The sequence below is a fragment of the Pygocentrus nattereri genome, chromosome 8 (assembly GCF_015220715.1).
Source record: "Pygocentrus nattereri isolate fPygNat1 chromosome 8, fPygNat1.pri, whole genome shotgun sequence".
NCBI classification, from domain to species: Eukaryota; Metazoa; Chordata; class Actinopteri; order Characiformes; family Serrasalmidae; genus Pygocentrus; species Pygocentrus nattereri.
In genome coordinates this window covers 22,262,450-22,284,066 of record NC_051218.1, presented here as the reverse complement: position 1 = coordinate 22,284,066, position 21,617 = coordinate 22,262,450, and the positions used below count along the sequence as shown (strand labels likewise).

General features: G+C 40.1%; 1 protein-coding gene across 7 annotated transcripts in view; it reads left to right on the top strand.

The window, feature by feature from the left end:
• Positions 1-21,617, top strand: part of afap1l1a (actin filament associated protein 1-like 1a) — a 48,336-nt gene that overhangs the window by 19,118 nt on the left and 7,601 nt on the right. For 5 of the 7 annotated variants that reach the window (XM_017698375.2, XM_017698378.2, XM_017698376.2 and 2 more), the window contains exons 2-12: positions 9,612-9,737; positions 10,804-10,887; positions 10,982-11,067; positions 11,675-11,786; positions 12,242-12,340; positions 12,839-13,047; positions 14,449-14,628; positions 14,835-14,918; positions 19,073-19,136; positions 19,558-19,710; positions 20,507-20,718. In XM_017698375.2, the coding sequence (XP_017553864.1) occupies positions 9,612-9,737; positions 10,804-10,887; positions 10,982-11,067; positions 11,675-11,786; positions 12,242-12,340; positions 12,839-13,047; positions 14,449-14,628; positions 14,835-14,918; positions 19,073-19,136; positions 19,558-19,710; positions 20,507-20,718 (1,409 nt within the window). Of the gene's footprint in view, positions 1-1,450; positions 1,626-9,611; positions 9,738-10,803; positions 10,888-10,981; positions 11,068-11,674; positions 11,787-12,241; positions 12,341-12,838; positions 13,048-14,448; positions 14,629-14,834; positions 14,919-19,072; positions 19,137-19,557; positions 19,711-20,506; positions 20,719-21,617 lie in introns of those variants that run through there. The other 2 variants (XM_037540284.1, XM_017698374.2) reach the window with 2 other exon arrangements.

The window sequence follows — 21,617 nt, the reverse complement described above, 5'->3', positions numbered from 1 at the left end:
TATTCTTTTCTATTAAAAATGTTTAAGCATTTATAAACTATTTTGCTCAAATACTCCATATCAAGCCATTCATTTTGGACTCACTCGTGAGCGCCCTCTAGCGTTTGAGAAAACCGGAAGACATTGCAGAGTGGTAATTCTCTCTACAAGTTCTCTGATGTCGCTGCTCAGCTCAGGTTTTCAACAAGTTCCTCCAGAATGAGTAAGAGCTGAGAAATCAGGATGTGCATCATCAATATGATGAATTAGTTTTGCCTATTGTCGTATCTTGCCTCATAATAGTATGCTATGGCACGTCCCATTTAATGTAATGTGCATTCGAAAGTTTGGGATCACTGTTTTCAGTTAAATCTACCAACTGGGATAAATCTATTAAATAATTGTATTGTGATGCTACAACTCTATGACTTTGCAGACTTCAAGTAATTTGTTTGAATCTGTCAAAAAAATCTTAAATATATTCAGAATGTATTCAGATGATTCCATAATGACAGAGAAAACTGATGGTAGAGGTGGATATGTTCACGATATATATCACGGTATTTTTACATATAGACAGAGTGCACTAGTAGTGCCACATTATACAGTCATGTATTGTGTTATGTATTGTACCTAATTCAAAAATCCCTCAAAGATGAAAATTCCTTTGAACGTCAGTGTAAATGGGTGGAGCTAAACTACTGTAGACTGAATAGGTGGATAAATGTGTTGATTTTTGTGGCATCACAGAAACAATTACAAGTAGGCTGTTTGTGTAATTTAATTGTAATGTTGATGGTAGGGAATGGGTAGTAAATGGTATGTTTTGAACCTTTCAACAGTGTTTACATATTACTAATTAATATTATTATTATATTAATATTAAAGAAATCAAGGGAAATTGGTTTTCCATGATATAAACCTTTTAAATGACCAATAAAAATTAATGACAAAAATACATACTTTATAAGTAATAAAACAGCACCTTTTTTATCAGTTTTGAACACTAGAGTAAATAAAAAATAAAAAATTACATCTCCAACTTAAAACACCTTCATCCGTCTCTGTGTGTGAGGAAATTTTCACAAGAAACTCCTCTCGTTTTACCATAAATGTACCTGAAAAAGCTAAAAGGGCTTTTGGTTACTGAGGTTAATGATTAGCTTTAAGTGTAGACATACATTACTGAGCTATAGAAGTACGTGAGTCAGTGGAGGTACTCACAAACATAGTAATACCAACCAGTGCATGTGTGGGGGTGTGTTTACACAAAGCCTATCCCAGGTGCTTTAGAGTCCCCTGCAGATGGAGATTGGGTGCTTATACTAGCTACGCACACACACTGTGACCACCCTCCCCCGATGATGCATCAGAGCAGAAAGGGAGGGTAAATTCCCCTGTTACAGCTATCTTCACTCACCTTCATGAGAGAGAGACAGAGAGAGAGAGAGAGGGAGAGGGAGAGGGGGGAACTGGAAGGGTAAAGGCAAGAGAGTCACATTGCTGTCTGACTCAACCTCAGTTTGCAGTTCTGTTGTCTCTGGTCAGTAGTTAGACATTTACAGCTCCTTTGTTGCTGATTGTATGATTTTCTCCAGCCTGGTAGAAGATGGTGGGCCTGGCTGCCTCTTCAGCAGCTGTTGCTGGTAGGTGTTTTATTACTCATTCTCCTCTTTTCCGCTCTTTTTTTTCCTCTTTTGGCAATGATGTAGTACTGGACAGCTCTTGCCATTGCTCAGATGACTTCCCTAATGGCTAGAGCGAAACGTATCAGTTAGTTGGCTGTGTTAGACTTGGCTGTAAATAAGGAATAAGGAATATCTGAATCAGAGTGTGCTAAATCAAATCAAACACCTGTTCAGGCTGAAGTGAGAAACATGTTATTAACTGTCCTTTTCTACGAATAGCTTCATGGATAAAACTGTTTTAACTCCTTTTGTCTTGTAAAACTTGAGCCAAACCTGCTTTACCACCCTATTTGTGCAAGTGTAAGTGCAATACACATAAAGATTTTTTCCACATAGGTGTTTATCGCATTCTTGGGTGTAACCCTGATTCTCATGTGCAAGCAAATTGCTTTCCCAGTTTGCTGTCTGTGCTTTTGTCAGCTTAAAGGTGTTTGAGTAGGCTTTTTCAACAAGGTGAGGAATGTGCCCAGGCTTTAAAGCCCATTGTGTGAGGTGGCAAGTGCTAAAAGCACTAGTTCAGCTGAGGGGAAACCACCAAAACACTGCTTCCAGCGCCAGATTCCTCAAGACAACTCAAACATTCTGGCCCCAGCTACATCTCCGCTGGCGAAAGGCTTCTTTTTAAAGTGAGCGAGAAAGAAAAAATAGATAATCATCTGCCATAGGCCTCTCAGATCTCGCTGACAGACAGGGATCCTTTAGTACAGGCCTGATCTGAAGGAAAACAACAAGCACCCCTGCCATCAGCAGAGCCCGCAGGTTGGCCAGCCGTGGCTCGGAGCGCTGGTGTCAATTTCTGTGTGTTTGCAGTGCAGTGTTTTGATGTGATGTATTATCAGAGCGGACCACATGTGTGGCTCTTGGGAGGGGAGTGGGCATGTAGGCCCATGTTGTGCTTGGCTTTGGAAGTGACCCTCCACAGGTGCAGCTGAAGATAAAGAGGAGCTCCATGCGTTTGATCTCCTCCAGTGAGAGCGTATCGCTGTGGGAATCGTATATGCTTCGCTGCACCAGTGTTGTTTTAAGCTGGTTATAACTGGCCCCAAAGGAAGCTTTTTTCATTAAGATCTTAGAACATGCTGTGTAACCTGGCTGAGGTAATCTTAGGCCTTACTCAACAGTTATGCTACTTTCTTAAAAACAGATTAACTAAAAAAGCCATGACGTGGAGAACTCTGCAGTTCAGTTCATTTGCTCAAGGCAGTAAAGCTGGGTGATATGGCAGAAGTATAGCATCATGATACTTAAAGACTTTATCACAATTTGGCATATTAAAATGTGGTGTGTTCTCTGTAGACAGTGTGTACTTTTTCACTTCGAAAATCAGTGTAATTTGACCAAGGCCACTTCTACATATGACTGATCTACTTTGGATTATTAGAACTTGAGCATTGATATAGGAAATTGATGGCCTATGTCCGATTTTGCTTTTGTTCACACATCAACAAAATCATGAAACACCACACTTGAGTTTAGCATTTTCTGACTCAATATTTCAACAAAACCACCCCAAATCTCAGTTTGCAGAAAAATTAAGGTCCAAAAAGCCTGCTGCGTTAGTTAGAAGCTGCTCCTCTGATACAAGCCAGTGTCTCCTATGACACATGCTGCTATGTTGCACCACTTTATCATGCTGCTTTATCACACAGCTGTATCAATGATCAGATCTTCTATGGACTTGGGTTTTGAATTTAGTGCATTTGGCGTTTGATAACATATTGAAAATTTATTTTGGCTAAAAATTGTACATTACAAAAACTGAACACTGCAAAGCCTGTCTGTTACATCCTAATGTCTGTATCTCATCAGAGTCGCTTGTCATTTGAGTTTTTACGGTCGAGGAAATTCTGCACATTGTTATATCATGATAGTGATATCAGGTTGTATTGCTCACCCCAGTTCGCAGTTGTACAGTAATTTATGGCTTACCTATTCATAGACGCTTGAAGGCTTTCTTTTGGCTAACCTTCAGATACCATGGTTAGATTCTCAGTTACAGCATATTTCTGACTATAATAAATAAATTTCACACTCAAGTATGCATGACTAATACACCTCACCATGCTTCCTCCTCAACCATCACAATGTGATGGCACCCCTACTCAGTCTGCACAGCCTATGATTCTATGATTTTCCGAATTTAGGGCATTTCCAAAGATGCTGCCAACATTTTACCCACTCCCAGTTGTTGTTGCGCATTAAGTTGCTACTCAGCCATGTCTCCTGAAAGGGGTCATCATCAGGGCAATGTGGTGAGCTAAACCAACCTTTTTTCTTTGTGATGACAAAAGCTTGTGTCAACAAGTCTGAATAGGGAGGTTTTCAACATTCAAACAAGCACACTGGAACAACATATACACATTACTGGGAGTCTACCCTGGAGGCAGCTGAAGGGCATGAGGGGAGGAAGCAAGGTGTTTTTGCAGTAAGCGAATCATCAACAAATAAAGGGCTTTCTGCTCACTGTTATGCCCTCTGGATTGAGAAAGTCAGCTTTTTTCACTAGCAGCTCCGCTGACCTAAATTTCAGATAAACAATTTCAGTGTGTGGGCGTATGCATGCAACTGTATATGTTTGTGTGTGTGTATGTGTGTGTTTCTGTGTCCATAAACTCTTCACCTTCCCCATGGAGAAAGCTGATGTTGACTTGTTTTGACATAAGAACCTCTGGACCTTATCACAAGCTGATTGGAAGCCCATGTTTCACTAATAGATCTCAAGGCATTTGTAAAAGACAATGGCCTTAGTAGGGCTGGACAGTATGATATATTTTATTATCGTGATAAATTACATCACAGTATGCTTTTCTAAGCACATTGTTGATATCTTTAGTACTTAAAAACACTGACCAACTGTGTGGTTAACAAAGATGGCATAAATAGGCTTCCCTAATTGGATTTAATACAGTACAATATGTGAAATATTTGTTTTTTGTTTTTGTCACCATTGGTTCCTCCCACTCCCCCATGTGCCTTGTCGTCTATGTGTTTCTTTGTTTTGATTTTCACCGCCCTGCCCCCTTGTTTTGTGACTCCTCCCCTGATTGTTTCCATCTGGTTTCCACCTGTGTCTTGTGATACCTTGTGTTATATAAGCCCCGTGTTTGCCCTGGTCTGGGTTGGTCTTTGTTTGTATACTTGTTTGAGGTGCTGTATGTGCTGTTTGTGTTGGATGTTTTGCTTGTTCTGTTTGAAGTGTAGTCTTTGGATCCTGTGTTTATTCATTATGTCTGAATCTCATTCTCTCCGTATTGGTTCATTGACCCTGGACTGTTTCGACCATGACCCTGGATTTGCTATCAATAAAACTCACTTATCTCAGCGTATGCGTCCACCTCATCGCTCCACGTCACAGTTTTTCATAGCATTTTTAATGTGACACTATTGTGGCTTTTCTGTTCCAATTTACTAAACCCCAGGCAAAACTAGAGATCATGATAAATGTTGTGTACTGTGAAAGTGTCTTCAAATATTGTAACATTAAATATTTGCCATATTGTCCATCCCTGGATCACAGTATCAGCAACGTTGCAGCAAACAAAGTGACAACCAAAGACAATCGACCCGTCCATGTTCTGCTCATAAATGCATTCCTTTGTGGTAACACAGGCTGAGAGTGTGACATTTTATGTGCATATAAAATACAATAGTAACGCACTCTAACTATGTGATACACTACATTTTTCATTAAAGGGAAATTTCATGTCTTCCAAGTCTTCAAAATTTCAGCATAATTAGTGATTAACATATAAACCAAATCATGTAGAGTGGTTTGGTGTTGAAATGTGTCCCCAGGAACTTTAAACCTTTAAACTTACCTATCTGCTTGAACTAGACACCTACCATTCTTTCTTTGCTGGAAGTTCATTAAGACCTGGGCTAAACGTGTTTACGTTGACTGAACTGCAGGTGATGTAGCTAGTTGTCACGATTGGCCCCTCCCAGTCCTGTCCATGTGCGTTTTTGTTTTGGTTTGATTGTTTTCACCTGTCCCTCGTTATCCCTGTGTATTTAAGCCCTGTGTTTGCCCTTTGTTTTCGGTGGTCGTTGTTTGCTCGTCGTGTTTGTACTGTTTGTACCTTTGCATCCTGTTTAGTGTTTATCTTGTCATGTCTGTCCCCCGATCGCTTCGTGTTGGCTATATGACCTTGGACTGTTTCAACCACCACCTTGGATTTGCCCAGAATAAAAGTCGCTTATCTCAGTGTATGCGTCCACCTCATCGCTCCACGTTACACTAGTGTGTTTGGTGATATGACTGATGTGGAACTGAGGTGTAATTGCTGTCTCGTAGATTGTTGCTATTGTTTTTATAGATTGTTATTAATATTAATTGAAAATTAAAATACTTCTGCAGGCTGGAGAGGATTGCGCCGCAGGCCTGATTCGTGTTTGACAGATGGATTCTAGAGAAACTTGCCAAGTCAAAGTTGTTGAGTGGTGGTCACAGGAACCAGGCCTCTAAAAGCTACCTCACAGGATTATTACATCCCATGGTTACATACGTGTCCTCAGGTGTTGTTTATTTTGATAATTTCAAGATAAGGTTTTGCCTAAAATATATATTTTAAAATGCACTTATGGAAGAGAGGTACATGCAGGGCATTGTAAGACAAAATAGTCCCCAGAGAAAACTTACTTTTTCAGATTTGCCATTATTTTACCACCATCAACATTACATATAAAGCCTTAACAGACACATATATGTTCACTTGTAATTTTGAATGTTAGGTAAAGTTGCTATATTTTAATTGTAGACATTGCAACCTCTGGCTTTTGTTGCTACCATTGTAAAGACAACTGAATTGGAATACACCATTTCTACATTAAACACTGGAACCTTAAATGGCTTTACTTATAGCCTAACAATTACATTCTGCAAAACCTTTAAAGATTTAAAGGTTCCCTTAAAAGTTAGCTAATTTTTTGCCAATGTTCTATACAGCTTGCTAAAAAGAGCGCATTTGTGAGCATGGATAGGTCAACTGAAGCTGTCATCATACATAGTCTTTCAGCTTGAGATGAAAAAAGTGTCTGTTAGCTTTGCCTCTTGGTGTCTCCAAACATTGTCTTTAGAGCATGAATTGTTTTGAAGGAAAACATGTAATGATCCAGAAATGTACTCTCCATCTGTCTCCTGTCTATTTTCTTCTTGTTCTTGCTCATTTTTTCCCACTCTACTCTCTGCCTGTAAATGCATTAAAGATTTGTGAGCATAACTCATTGTCTAAGGAGCTGGCATATGAGAACGCTTCAGGTCCTGACCCATCGCGCCTGTTTATCGCTGTAAGCCCCTGGGCCCTGAGGTGGATGCTCTGGCTGGACTCCCCTACTGTTCAAGCCAAGCTGTCCAGCTGCATGATGGACACAAGCAATCACAGCCGCTCCTTTCTGAACTTCTCTCCCCTCTTTCTCTTCCCCTTCTCTAGCAGCGTGCAAGTGCTGTGGCCATGCTGTTGATTATGAGCTCATGTCCACTGGGTCAAGAGGTGTTCGCAGAGCACGTTTATTTTCCTCAAACAAAGCCAGGAGAATCCACCCACACCGGCAGGCCTCCTGCCGGAACGCGTGCCCCTCGGGGACGCTGATGAAACTCTGATTTATTATTGCACTTGCTTTTGAGCCGCCCCAAAAACTGGGTGGTAGATTTGTTTGAACTTGCAGAGAAGGCGTTTTTGTGTTTTTTTTAGTTAATTTGCTTACGATGCAGGTCCAAAGGCAATGCAAGGGTTTTGCATTAGCAGTTGTAGATCTCCAATATGGATGGGGAGCGTGCAGCTTAGGAGGCATTTACTGGCGTGCCAACTGTGCAATTTGTGGGCGGCAGCATCTGTTGCAGCATCCCAGGAGTTTTAGACTCTGCATGTGTCTCCTCCAGCGGTAACTCAGCTGCTTAGTGTGAGGCGCAGTTGTGGTTATCTTAGATCTAAGACTGTACCTCAGACATTATTATTATTGTTATTATTAATAGTAATAATAATTTTTAAAAAATAATAATGATATCCATGACTAAGAAACAGCTAGAATTTAATATGTTTCAAATGTTTCTTAAAATGTGTCTTAAGCTTAAGCACCTAATAAAAGGTGGAACTGAAGTCTACAGTTTGGAAGCATAATATCAAAGAGGCCTCTCTGTTGTTTCTGTATTTTACAGAAAGTATGTGCAGAAAGCCAGTATTTGTAGATATATGATCACATGTCGAAACATAAACAGACATTCTGTATTGTGCTCAACTGAGAAACTTGCCATTTCAAACAACTTGGCTAACTCCCCACACAAGGAGGTGGTTGTGATCTGTATTTCTAATCATCAGTGGAAACCAGGATATAGGCTGTAATTTCTATAGACCTGGATGTTTGCATCATATATGATCACATGACCACCCTCTAATCACATGGAAATTTCTAATATTGTTCATATGAAGCAATACTTTGATGCTGTATATGTGAACATAAAATGCTTTAGACATGTAGCTGCTATTATAATCACCCCTTTAATCAGCTTGCAAGATCTCACTTCTCTAATGGTTGAAAGGCTTCCAAAGCATCCACTGTTTCATGATACAGAAAATGTTTCACGTGGATATGCACTAGAAGACTAAATACAGGGAGTAGCAGTGGTTATCTGCCTGGGAAATCCACCAAATTTGTTTCCAGATGGGACTTAATCAGTCAAACAACCACAAAGTTTGATGAAAAACAGTAGGTAGTTCGGCCTGGAATTTTCTCATTGGAGCTGGGAGAAAAATACCAACATGGCCTATTTGGACTGAGATAAAAAGGAGCACCTTTTAGGGAGCACCCAGGACTTCATGTAACAAGAATGCTGACTTTACTTAATTCAAATGTGGATGTTTACACAAGAATAAAATATATTACGTCAACACACTTCAGACCAAAAATGATATGAATAACTGTGTTGATATAACACTTGTGGATTTGTGGAATTGATGTACTAATCTGAATCAATTAAAATCTGCACATTGTTTCAGTGTTTTTGCATGCTTGTCTTCAGTTTCTGTTCTCGGGCACTGATTTACCAGGCTAGGCTGAGCAGCCAGTCAGAACTTTCTCTCACTTCTGATAATGCATCATAAGTTAAATGGATGCTGACACAAACTATTGCCAATTATATGGGCATGCTGCAAAAAATGGGCCAATCGTCAGCTGTAGACACCCAACAAAAGCCCAAAAGAGGCCAACAGGTGGTTTGGTGTGTCAGGGCCCTTTTGGGGTAGCACAGCACATAACATTATTGCTCTGCAAAAATGCAAGATTCAGTGTTTGATTCTCTAAACAGGAAAGCCAAAGCTATACAAATGAGGGCCCCTGGGAAAGATTCCTAATACTTCATTTCTATACCACTGCTCTGTTAAAAATGTTCAATGTGGATGTGTATCTCTCCCGATGTAGTCAGGGTGTTGGTTAGAGAGGACGGGCAGCTTGCCATAAATTAAAGGGCATATCTTTGTTTTCCATATGCCTATGTGTAACAGGGGCGTTACATTACCCCAGCCGATCTCATCCCATAGAGAACTCTGGAGTCCCAGTGGGACGTTCTGAGATCCAAACCTGCTCCAAGTTATAAGCCCGCTAACCTGTCGTCATCTTCCCTGCCTATAACTCATGCTCTCCATTGACAGCACTGACGACACTCTGTGGAATATAATGTTACAGTGAACCATGTATCTTGATCTTACTCTCTTCAGCTCAGGAAGCACATGAGAGGCAGAGGTAGACAGACTTATCCACCATAAAATGTGCATTAAATCAACATAACTGATGTTACTCATATCCCTCCACTGAGAATTATTTTTATTTGTTCTGTCTCGCTGTGGTCATTAGCAGACTGAAGTTGAGATAATTGACCTGTTATTGTGGCATTCATAGACAGTTGTAAAGTCTGGTGTGTGATGACCTCTGATCTTGTTATTTGACCTATAGCAATGGAGCTGTTGGTGACTGAGCTGAACGTGCTGCTGAAACTGCTGGACCATGAGACCTTGAGTTCTGCTACAGAAGAGAAGAAGAGTGCTGTGAGGAACCTGCTGAAACAGCTGCAGCCCTCAGGTGGTTCTCGGCGACTTAATAAATGTATAAACTTATGGATAAACTCAATTTCTCCTAAGTAAATCACTGGTTAAAATTTTCAATGGTTAGCTCTCAGTTTGTAGGGCTGGGCCCACTTCTCAATCCATCAATAATTATCCATAATGGATATGAAGTTGCTAAGTAGAATATATCAGGTTTTTATCCATGAGCTTTTGGCACTCCAATCCATCTGAAACTCTTGTTTTTTCTGTACTTAAAAATATTGAGAAACATTCAACTTGGAAAGCTGGCACAAAGTGAAAGTGAAGCAGTGTTTTTACATTTTATCACATTAAGTCCAGTTTTCTTTTTTAAAACTGAGCAAGTGGGACACAAGAAAGAAAAAGAAAAAGCGGATTGATTAAGTAATGATGTCATCATATTCATTTGCCATGGATCAAAGATGCAAACACAGCCTGTTCAGTTTAAAAAAAAAAAAGAGTTTCAGTGGCAGACTGGAACTTTTAGAGCCAGGCCTTAAGTTCAGGCCATAAATGTCAAAACATTAGGGGAAAACCCACCTGTACGATGATGCTAATTTCTGCCAGTGTCCCTATGGCATTTCATGCTAGATTGAACACAAACATTTTAAGCTTCTAAAAGTCATGCCATTTCTTACATGAAGCTTGTGATAGAAATTATAGCATATACAGTATCTTAATTTATAGCAGTTTTACAGGCACTTTTTCAGTGGAGAACTATATTATAGCGCTACCTACCATTTGTCCTGATTTATTGTTTTTTCAAATTTTGTTATTGTCCTACCCCTACCAATTTGCATGACGAGTGCATATTTTGAATGTTATTGATCTCAATAAAAAAACAGAGGCTGAGATACACAGCTGCACATATGCATTTTGCTATATAGTTGTTTATGTATCTTTTAGTGAAGTTGTTCATATTCTGTCAAATGGGTAGATTTACTACTCCATTTGATAGTAATGGCTCATATCTCAATTGGTCAATTCTGACCCAATTCCCACTGCATATAGCCAGATTTAAGGAAACTAGTTTGTTGATTGATGCTGGCTCTCTTTCTTTACAGTTAATGGAACAGATTACATGTACATGAACACATCCACCTACAGAAATGGGACTAGCTTTGTGGAATCCCTCTTTGAGAAGTTTGGTAAGTAAGCACAGCTTTGACGTGCTTCACTCTGCACTCCCCATTGTTGGTGATAATTATGCTCACTAAAAGTGTTTACATATCCCTTCCACAGACTGCGACCTCGGTGACCTGAAAGTTGAAGTAGAAGAGCAGAAGAAAGACCCAAGCCAACCACACCAAACATCTCCACTGAAACCTGTAAGCACTCACCTTTACATACATATCCTGTTTCTTTGATTTCTGAGCATTTTTCCACAGGCAGCGGTCGTGTTTGAGTGAAATATAAGCTCTGGTGTCCATTTATAGTAAAGGGTGGTTCTCTGTCAGGATGAAGTATGTAAGAAGATTAATCACCCTACACTGTAGCCTCTTTCCAGCTGCACAGCAGACTCAGGGCCAGCTAGCCATCTTCAAGTCAGTCACTGTCCAGTCATCCCCATGTCCATGTCCCTAAAGGGCCATGATGACTTAATGAGGGAAATCGTTCTTCCAAGTTTTCCATATAAACATATTGTACACATTTTCTGTGTGGAAGCTTATCCTTGACTTGTGCCTTAAAACAATGCTCATTGCTGGAGTAATGTATTGTTTTGCTTGCTCATGCAGCATGTGGATTTTCATTTTGATTTACTGCAGGGCTTACATATCCTTGTTATTAAGCTAACTTGCTGAGTGGTGGATCTCTGCCATGTTGGTTGGCCTCTTATTGAGGACTTGTATGGACAAGCAGATGTTGATTCTGAGGAAGTGTGTGTGGAGCCAGGCAGATGGTTTAACGCTTTTGTTCCACCCAATTTCTGAGCAGAGGACAGCGGACTCACCACCTCCCCTGCCCAACACCCCTCCTCCAGAGGATTATTATGAGGAGGCTGTGCCACTCAGCCCAGGCACCATGCCAGAGTACATCACCAGTCGCAGTGAGTTTCCCCAGAACTACTGTTCCACTGAAATTAACGTCTTTTTTAGCACCCATACCTTCTATACGTAATGGTTCTGTTGAATGTTCTGATCTCTAAGTAAGATATCATCAAAACCTTATATTTCCATTTTTTTCATAAAATGCCACATGGCACATACAATGTGTCAAAATCTCATGATGAATAGACTAATTGAAATGGCCCAAAATTGCTTAAAATAAAATAGTGTCACATTAACTTCCATTAAAACTTAAAGGATGTTCTTTCCTTCTCCTGTAAAATTACTTTTTCGTACATTTAAGGTTTTGTTCCAACAGCAATGATATACTTCTTAAAAGATATACTGATGTGCACTTTATTGTTTTTTTAATACATTTTATTGTTTGTTTGTTGATCATAAAATATAGAGGAATGTGACAGTTCTTTGCCATGTGACTTTCACCACCTGACCCTAGGTAGCTCAAGTCCTCCTAACTCCATTGAGGATGGGTACTATGAAGACGCAGATAACAACTACCCCACTACCTGCATGAACGGGAGGCGCAAAAACTCCTGTAAGTGTGGAACAACAAAAATGCTGCATTTTCTCAGTGCTTCAAGAAGGAGATTTTCATTAATATAAAAGGCCAGCATTGGCCCTATCAGCAGAGTATTGTGAGTTCGATCCCTGGCTGCAGCCATCCTCAGCCAGGAATCCAAAATCACATAACTGGCCTTGAAAGTTGCTGCCAACCCAATAACTCAACATGGTGCTAGCCGACCTAAACTTCTATTAGCTGATACAACAGAATTGGTAGTTAGTGTCGTTTCCCATGCGTTCAATGGCATTGCAAAAACAGCAATTCAAAAAGACATGGTGGCTCACTTTGTCATGTCTCGTAGGTAGCACTGTGTGAGGGGGGAGTCCTACTTGGTGTATTGAATTGGCCATGAAACAAAAAAGGCCTGACCACATTTTATTTTCTTGCTGCAGAACTGTTTGTGGAGTTACAAAACAGAATTAAAGTGTTAAGAGCTGTTTTATTTCTTAATGCTACATCTTTATTGCCTAGATAATGACTCAGATGCTCTGAGCAGCTCCTACGAGTCGTATGATGAGGAAGAAGAAGAGAAAGGTCAGCGTTTAACTCACCAGTGGCCCTCAGAAGAGAACTCTATGGCCCCAGTGAGGGACTGCCGCATTTGTGCCTTCCTGCTGAGGAAGAAGCGCTTTGGCCAGTGGGCCAAACAGCTCACTGTCATCCGTGAGAACAGACTGCAGGTGAGCAGCTTCCAGCTTTGCCTAGAGACATGATCTGCCCTTTTCAAACATAATATAGCACTTTGTAAAAGAAAGTAAGTAGGGTCTACTTATGGTTATGTAATCATAAGTATGTAAGACATGTAATCATGCTAACCAATCCATTGTTAGCCATCTAAATTACTTTAGAGCAAATAATGGGTGATATAGCAGGTAAAAAACACAGCATACTAGTAAACAACACTACTGTACCAAGCATTTTTATGACACACAATATGTATGTGAGGATCACAAAAAAGCTGGGTCAGACAAAATGCATCAATAAATAGTAGCGCCACATTTTAGGCAGAAATAAAGCAGAAATAAAAATACATACTATGTGGCGTATTCACATAGTTATATACAATATTTGTTGCACTTACATGAGAGCAGATATTGCACCAAGTGGTATGGGATACTTAAATACACAATGAGTGTAAACATAACAAGAAGAGCAGCAGTATTTACAGCCTAAAGTGTGTAGTGAAAGTGTCATTACAGTAGCAATTATGATATGTTGCATAGTGTATATTAATAATAGTCTGAATAGTGGAAGTGATTCAGCTCAGTTCAGGCAGCAGTAGATCGGTATGATCTCTGCAGGAAAGCGACTCATTGCAGAGCCTAATAGAAGTGGATAGAAAGATCTTACATGGCGCTCTTTAACACAGCACAGCTGTAACAGTCTGCCACTGAATCTACTTCTCTGTTTTCCATTGTAGTATGCATGTAGTATGCATATGTGAGGAATTGTCTAAGATGGCTAACAGCTTGTTGAGAGTCCTTTCTTCTGCCACAACCTCCAGAGAGTCCAACTTGACCCATACAACAGAGCCAGGCTTCCTAATAAGATTGTTCACTTTGTTCAGAGCACTTTTGTTAATGCTGCTGCCCCAGTATAGAACAATATTATAACATATTTGCTACAGCAGACTGGTAGAATGTCCATAAGAGCTTAGTGTACACACCAAAAGACTTCAGCCTCCTCAGGAAGTACAGGTGGCTTTGGCCTTTCTTGTACACAGCGTGGGTGTTACAGTTCCAGTCCAGTTTGTTGTACAAGTACACACTACCTGTACGTCCCTACCACCTCCAAAACCAAAATAAAAATAAGAAAATGGCATGATGGACAGATATCTAATCAGTCACTTGTTACTGCATTGTTACTATAGACCAGTTGTTGTTGGCCCTCTATAGGCCCGCTATAGTTGAAATGTGTCTTTTTTTATGATGCAGTTGTTCTATGTTATAGAAGTGTGGATGATACCCATAATATACTCAGTAAAGCATGTTGTGATGTAATCATGATGGCGATAACATGACATATTTGGTCATCCCTACATTGTGCTAAATGGTAATTTGTGCACCTTGTTTCCCCACTAGTGTTACAAAAGCTCCAAAGACCAGTCTCCCTACATGGACCTGCCACTCAACCTGTGTAACGTAATCTATGTGCCGAAAGATGGGCGGAAGAAGAAGCACGAGCTGCGCTTTTCCCTGCCTGGGGGAGAGGCCCTGGTGCTGGCCGTCCAGAGCAAAGAGCAGGCTGAGAAATGGCTCCGGGTAAATATTATAAAAGACTTTTCAGGTCATGCAACCAGAGCATTAAGAATACACATGCAGTTTAATAGATGTATCCTGAGTGCAGGCCAGAGACAATATTGCACAAGAGAAGAATTCCTTTGGTGGAGGCACCCCAAGTGTTGCTGAATCTGTTCACGCACTGAGGCCTGCTAATGTGTGATTTTTTTTTCTCTGTGTGGTTTTAGGTGGTGCGTGAAGTAAGCAGCCCAGGGAATGCATTGGACAGCTCGACATCTCCCATGATCCCCAGAAAGATAGAGTTGGACAAGGTGAGGGCCTATTAAACTTTAAATTATCTCAAAGTGGATCTCACACATGCAACACATGTCCCATACAATTCATCCACACTCTTGGAAAGCATCCATACCAAAAGCATAACATGCAGAGGAAGGCATAGAAGACTTCATGTTTATTCCTTGGTCATCCAAATGGTGATCTCACTGAAACCATAGTGCTAATGAACAAATGATCTGCCTCCATAGGGTCAACTCATGATTGTAACAGCTGACACCTTTTCCTTTCTGGTTTCACATACTTCCAGCATTTTGTCACTGTTACAACAAAACTTTATATCATACAAACCTTGTTAATTTTAATATATATTAACATAATAAGAATTTAATTTTCTCATTAAACATAATAAACCTCTGAAGTCATGTCAGCATTCTGTAGTCACTGTCATGCCCATATTAGGGACTCTGGGTTCTTCTCAATGAGAAGAACATTTCAGGCATTTTTCTTCTGAATGGTGCCAGATTCTCTGAATTAGGTAATTAAGGAGTTGAAATATGACAGTTGCTATGTGCAAGTTCTTACTTGTCCACACTAAATTGACATCACAAAACTGAGTATTAATCACAGTCTAAGTTTAAACCTGAAACCTGGATTAACAGAGAAAGTTGATTACCGCTGTTGTAAAATGAGCCTCTGGTCCAACTACAAGCCAGCACAAATAGCATAACAAGGAAACCTTTATCTTTTTAGCTTTTTCTCCTTCTTTTCTTTTTTTTCTATTTTTCCACTTCAGTTAAGTATGTTCTTCCTTGAAACCTTCACTTGAGCATCTTAGACAATGTAATAGCACAGTTATAACTTGAAAGTTGTTGGGGGTGTTTTGGTGGCCGTGATGCCCTAAGCAGCTGTATATAGATAGCCGGCACTGCTCACCAGAATACCCCACACAAAGTAGTCAAGACGCCTACAGTTTGAGTTGGTGGTGTTGGTATTTAACAGTGTTGAAGTTTAATAGTAAACTTCTTTTCATGCGAGGTCATTTCGGAGCACAGGAGTGAGAGCTTTCTTCTAGTATGTATGTAGCATTATTTGTATATTGACTGTTAAACAACCTCATAATATAGAGAGTCTAGTGACACTAGATAATGTATACAGGACATATGAGACTTAGAACATTTATGTTTACCACAGGGTGCGACAGAGGAGATTTGAAAAAAATGGCATTCATTTTTCTCATAGTGAAAACCAGGAATTCCTAATGTGGGAAGGCGGTAACCACAGAATGATGCATGACAGCAGAGGTCTGTGTAAAAGGGAGCTACTGTTTTCAAATAGAGTGAAAAAACAAAAAACGCAGAAGGGCAAAACTTCATTTTGAAGGTCTACTGTAGCTGCTGTATAGATGCTTAGTTTGCTTTTAACTAACATTTGAGTTAAAATCTATTAAATTAAACTGAACATTACACTGAATGTAATCAATTCTGTTAACTCTGAACCTAATCCTAAGCCAAAACCTTATCTCAGAACTACGTAAAACAGTCTCAGGCATCAGGCAGCATATTTGTAGCTATTTATTGTAATTCTGTGAAGTTGCGTTCAGAGCCATTAAACTCTTCATAGGTCTGGTTCTAATCACTGTCAGTACAAACAATTCTGACTGTATATTTCTCTATAACAGAGCATTTCACATCAAACTTAGTTTGTATCTTAATGATTAAATTATGCAGAAATTTTTAAAAATCTATAGAATTCTGCTTTAACTTTGAACCAGAATGTAAATTTAGAGGACTATCAAAATAAAGTGAGATTGTTAAAAGGAGGTGTTTGAGGCTAACTGCTTAGAGCATGCTCACCATCAGCTCTGATTAAGATGCGTCACTAAGAGCAGTTAATCATTCGCTGGCAGCTGTAAGTAACATGTAATGAGTGAGAAAGAGAGCCGTTACGTGAGGCAGAGTGATGTCTATAATGGTGCGTGAGTGCATGAGTCTAGGAGGAAATGGAACACATTTAGCCTGATTTAGAGTTGGGCTCTGAGGGGTAGACTGTGGTGGGCTAGGGAAGCTACTGCTGGGAGTCTGCTTCCTGACTAAACTCATTCTGGAGCTGACTCCCCACTGGAGCTTTGAGACAAGCATTTTTCTTCCGCTCATTCTCTTTCTGTGCCACAGGCTACTTAAGCTAGCCTACACTGTTATCCACATGTGTAGACTAAAACAAATGGGCTGCACCAGTGGTGCAGTACGAAAGAAAGATTTATGTGCATCCGTTTCCTCATATGAAAAGTGCATAATGCTCTCAACTCTAGTTTTGGAGTTCCCTGTTTTCCCTGTTTGATACACCTAATTCAGCTCATGATCAGGAAGGACCTGATCATGACTCAGGTGCTGGGAGAACACAAAACTATGTAATTCAGTACTTCTACATCTGGAGTAGGGAGACATTGCTTTTCACACCCACTTTGACTCAGCAAGGTCTTTCTGATTAGATTAGGTGTGTTGAAGTAGGGAAAACAACTAAATAGTCCTGTTACTATTGATTATGTTAGTAATGTACAAATTATTCTGCCTACTGAAAACGGACTTATCTGAACAAATAATCCAAAATACTGTGTTAGAAAAAAGTAAACTAAGAAGCCTTTTAATAACTTCATAAGATACTTCATAAAAACACTGTAAAAAATCTGGTGGAACAGGAGAATTTAATGCATTAAATTCATTTAGGTGCATTAATTGAAAAGATGTACGTCAAGAGTAACAAATTGTTGTATCGTGACTAGAATGTTAGCTTGTGGCTATTTAATTGAGGCCCAGCCACATTAAACATTACCAGTGAATTTTTGCCAGTGAAATTACATTTGTGTCGATAGAAATTGTCACATGGAGCATCATTTTTCATCCCAAACCTCCGGAGTAAATACATTTTCTGTGTGAAATTTCATGTCAGGATGAGCTTTGATGAACTTTGACAAGGCAATTTGCATCTCCAACCCTTAGCACTACTGCTTTGGCTGCCTTGACCTTAGAAGGGGCAGCCCATCAAACCTCCAAAAGGGAGGAAACGTTTCTTCCTCACTTGCTATAAATAAACACATGAAAGGGAAACTGCATGATACACAGTCAGGATACATGGTTTCATTGTTTGTGATAGACAAGTTAACAAGTTTGCTAACTATGGTGTCAGCTTGTTGGCTAACTGCAGCTACACACAAGTCATACCACTGCCACCAACAATGCTAGTTCACTGATAGTGTAATTATCAGATGTAATTATGTTCACTCTTGTTTTTAATGTTCATGGTTAGCAGATTAACTAGCTTGTTAATTGCACCAACATGGAGGATTTTTTTATTGCCGGTCTTTGGGTCCAACCTCAGTCAGGCCAATTTTGCAAGGTGACTGCAAATATCTAGTGTGACTGCTGCTTTAGCTCAGGGCTAACCTATTAGCTTGTGTGTGGAGCATTAGATTAGGACATTGTAAAGCACAGGTTTTGTTTTAGATATTGTATGTTTAGAAAGTCAAATGTTCTTATGAAGTCAAAACAAAAACATGATAATATTATGAGGTACATTTTAAACCACTCCTTTTTTTGCTTTGCCAAAAATGTATAGAATTGAGACACTACTATATCGTATCCTATGATCTTATGAATTTCATTAATTGTTACACCTCAATCTTTTTACGTTTACTTACATAAAAAGTTAAGAAAGGTTGTATAAAGTTGCCATTTTTGATATGGCTTTGTTAAGGGGCAGCACTGTGGTGCAGTGGGCAGTGCTGTTGCCTCACAGCAAGAAAGACCTGCATTGGATTCCCTGGGTAGGTGACCAGGGTCCTCTTTGTGTGGATTTTGTATGTTCTCCTTGTGTCTGTATATGTTTCTTCTGGGTGATCTGGTATCCTTCCGCAGTCTAAAGGAGAATTTGAGATGCTCAATTGCCCTTAGGTGTGAATGTATGTGTCTGCCCTGCAATGGACTGGTGACCTGTCCAGGTTATTTCCTGCCTTCTGACCAGTGAATGCTGTGATAGGCTCCTGCAACCCAGGAGGATAAGTGGCTTTGTTACAATTTGCAAGACAGGGATACTTAGGAGCAGGATTGTGATCCATCAGGCTACAGTGTTTTGTGTTTGGAATGCAGCTACTAGTATGTATTTGTTCTATTGTGACATTTTTTCTGTCCTATAGAGACTGTCTGCTGACTCGGACAGTGTGCCTCATGCAGAGAGTAGCCGAGAGTGTCGGGAAAATGGTGAGATTCCTTTCTCCCTCTCAACTTTCCGTTGAGAGTTGACCTCTGTCCTTTACATGCCTCCTGAGGAATAATGCCTTTGGATTCACATAATTAGGTTAAAAGCCTTGTATTCAGCTTTACAATGGCCTTATTCCACCTTCCATTTTCCATCAAAGACAGGAAGTGTCTGAGCAGGATGTGTGTGTTTGTGTGTGTGTGTGTGTGTGTGTGTGTGTGTATACGTATCCTCATATTCCCCTTTAAAAGTCTTTTATACAGTGTCTTTGACCTAATTCCTCTACAGTGCCATTAGAGTTCCATCCTCTCTGACAGCTTCGAAAGGGTTCTTATTTTAATGTCAAGACTAATAAGAAGAGCAATCACTTGTCTTTCTTTGAGCTTAATTACAATGGAAGAGAATGTGTTTGTGTTTATTTAGGTAAGCCCAAGCGAGGTGCTCTTTCAGAGTTGACTGGCACAATGAGCAGAGCAGCTGGGCTTAAAATCACCAGGATCATCAGCTTCTCTAAACGAAAGCCACCTCTACCTGGAGATACTCGAACTCCATCTTTTGATGAGGACCTTCGTTGTGGTAGGAGGCATTTGTTTTTGTTGCACCATTAATATCCAGAGACTCCCAGCCTCGCCTGCTGACTTCATACAGTGTATTTGAACTTGGATAATAAGTTTCTTCACAGTCCCCCACAGTCTTCACAGTCATCGTAATGTTTTTACAACAATTATATGGTGCCATGTTTACTTACTGGGCACTTACTATGCAGGTGCACAGTTAGAGGCTAGAGCTATATTTTTTCAATGTACACTTTGTGTTAGTCATACTGTGGATCCGTGATGCACAACTCTGGTCTTGGAGGGCCAATATCCAACATAGTTTGGTGATTTACATACTCAACCACACCTGAATGCACTCATCTGTTAATTGGCAGGTTTAGTGGGTGTGTTTGAGTAGGGAAACCTCTAAACACTGGCCCTCCAGGAACAGACCTGTGCACCCCTGCTCTAGATTGTCATCAGTAGTCAGTTTCTGACCACAGGACCACCCTTAGCTTGATTTTTTGGCACTTTTCCAAACCCACCAGTGACACCTATATCTGATTAAATGGCCAATCAGGTTATTGCAAAGATAATAAACTGGCAACTCTGTATCTTTAGGGCTTTGCTATTTAGGGATCAAATGATAAAAAAAACATACCCCTGAATAAGTAAGAGTCAAACAATTTCCATTTGGTTAATGAGTCTGGAGTCCAAGGTTAGGGTTAGGAGTGTCCAATGCTAGGTGTAGGCCTGGCATTATTAAACAATACTCATACCAAAGTTAATGAAAATAACCCACAAAGACAAACATAAAAATGCATATGCTTTGGCAGGTTATCTGAGTGTTCTAGTGAATCAGTGCTGGAAGGAGCAGTGGTGTAGAGTGAGATCTGGCTCCCTGCTCCTCCACCAGGAGAAGGGTATTCAGCGCAGCCCCCACACCACCATCACCCTGCGCGGCTGTGACGTGGTCCCAGGGTTCGGGCCCAAGCATCCGTTTGCCCTGAGAATACTGAAAGGAGGCACTGAGATGGCAGCGTTAGAGGTACTGAGGATTACCAGAGGCAAACATTGGCAATACTGCTACTGTTTAATCATTATCAAACTTATAGTATAGTATACTTCAATTGTGGTGAAATAATTTTAATGCATGACCTCTCATAACTTCATGCTTTATTTTGTTGCTCTCATAATAAACCCCATATTTCAGAAAATTTATAGTACAACCCCAATTCTAGTGAAGTTGGGACGTTGAGTAAAACATAAATAAAAACAGAATACGATGATTTGCAAATCCTTTTCAACCTATATTCAATTGAATAGACTACAAAGACAAGATATTTAATGTTGAAACGGATAAATTTTATTGTTTTTTGCAAATATTCACTCATTTTGAATTTGATGCCTGCAACACATTCCAAAGAAGTTGGGACAGGTGCATGTTTACCACTGTGTTACATCATCTTTCCTTTTAACAACACTCAATAAGCGTTTGGGAACTGAGGACACTAATTTTTGAAGCTTTGTAGGTGGAATTCTTTCCCATTCTTGCTTGATGTACAACTTTAGTTCCTCAACAGTCCGGGGTCTCCATTATCGTAGTTTACACTTCATAATGCACCACACATTTTCAATGGGAGACAGGTCTGAACTGCAGGCAGGCCAGTCTAGTACCCGCAGTCTTTTACTATGAAGCCCCGCTGTTGTAACGTGCAGAATGTGGCTTGGCATTGTCTTGCTGAAATAAGCAGGACGTCCCTGAAAAAGACGTTGCTTGGATGGTAGCATATGTTGCTCCAAAACCTGTATATCCCTCTCAGCATTAATGCTGCCTTCACAGATGTGCAAGTTACCCATGCCATGGGCACTGACACACCCCCACACCATCAGAGATGCTGGCTTTTGAACTTTGCGCTGATAACAATCCGGACAGTCCTTTTCCTC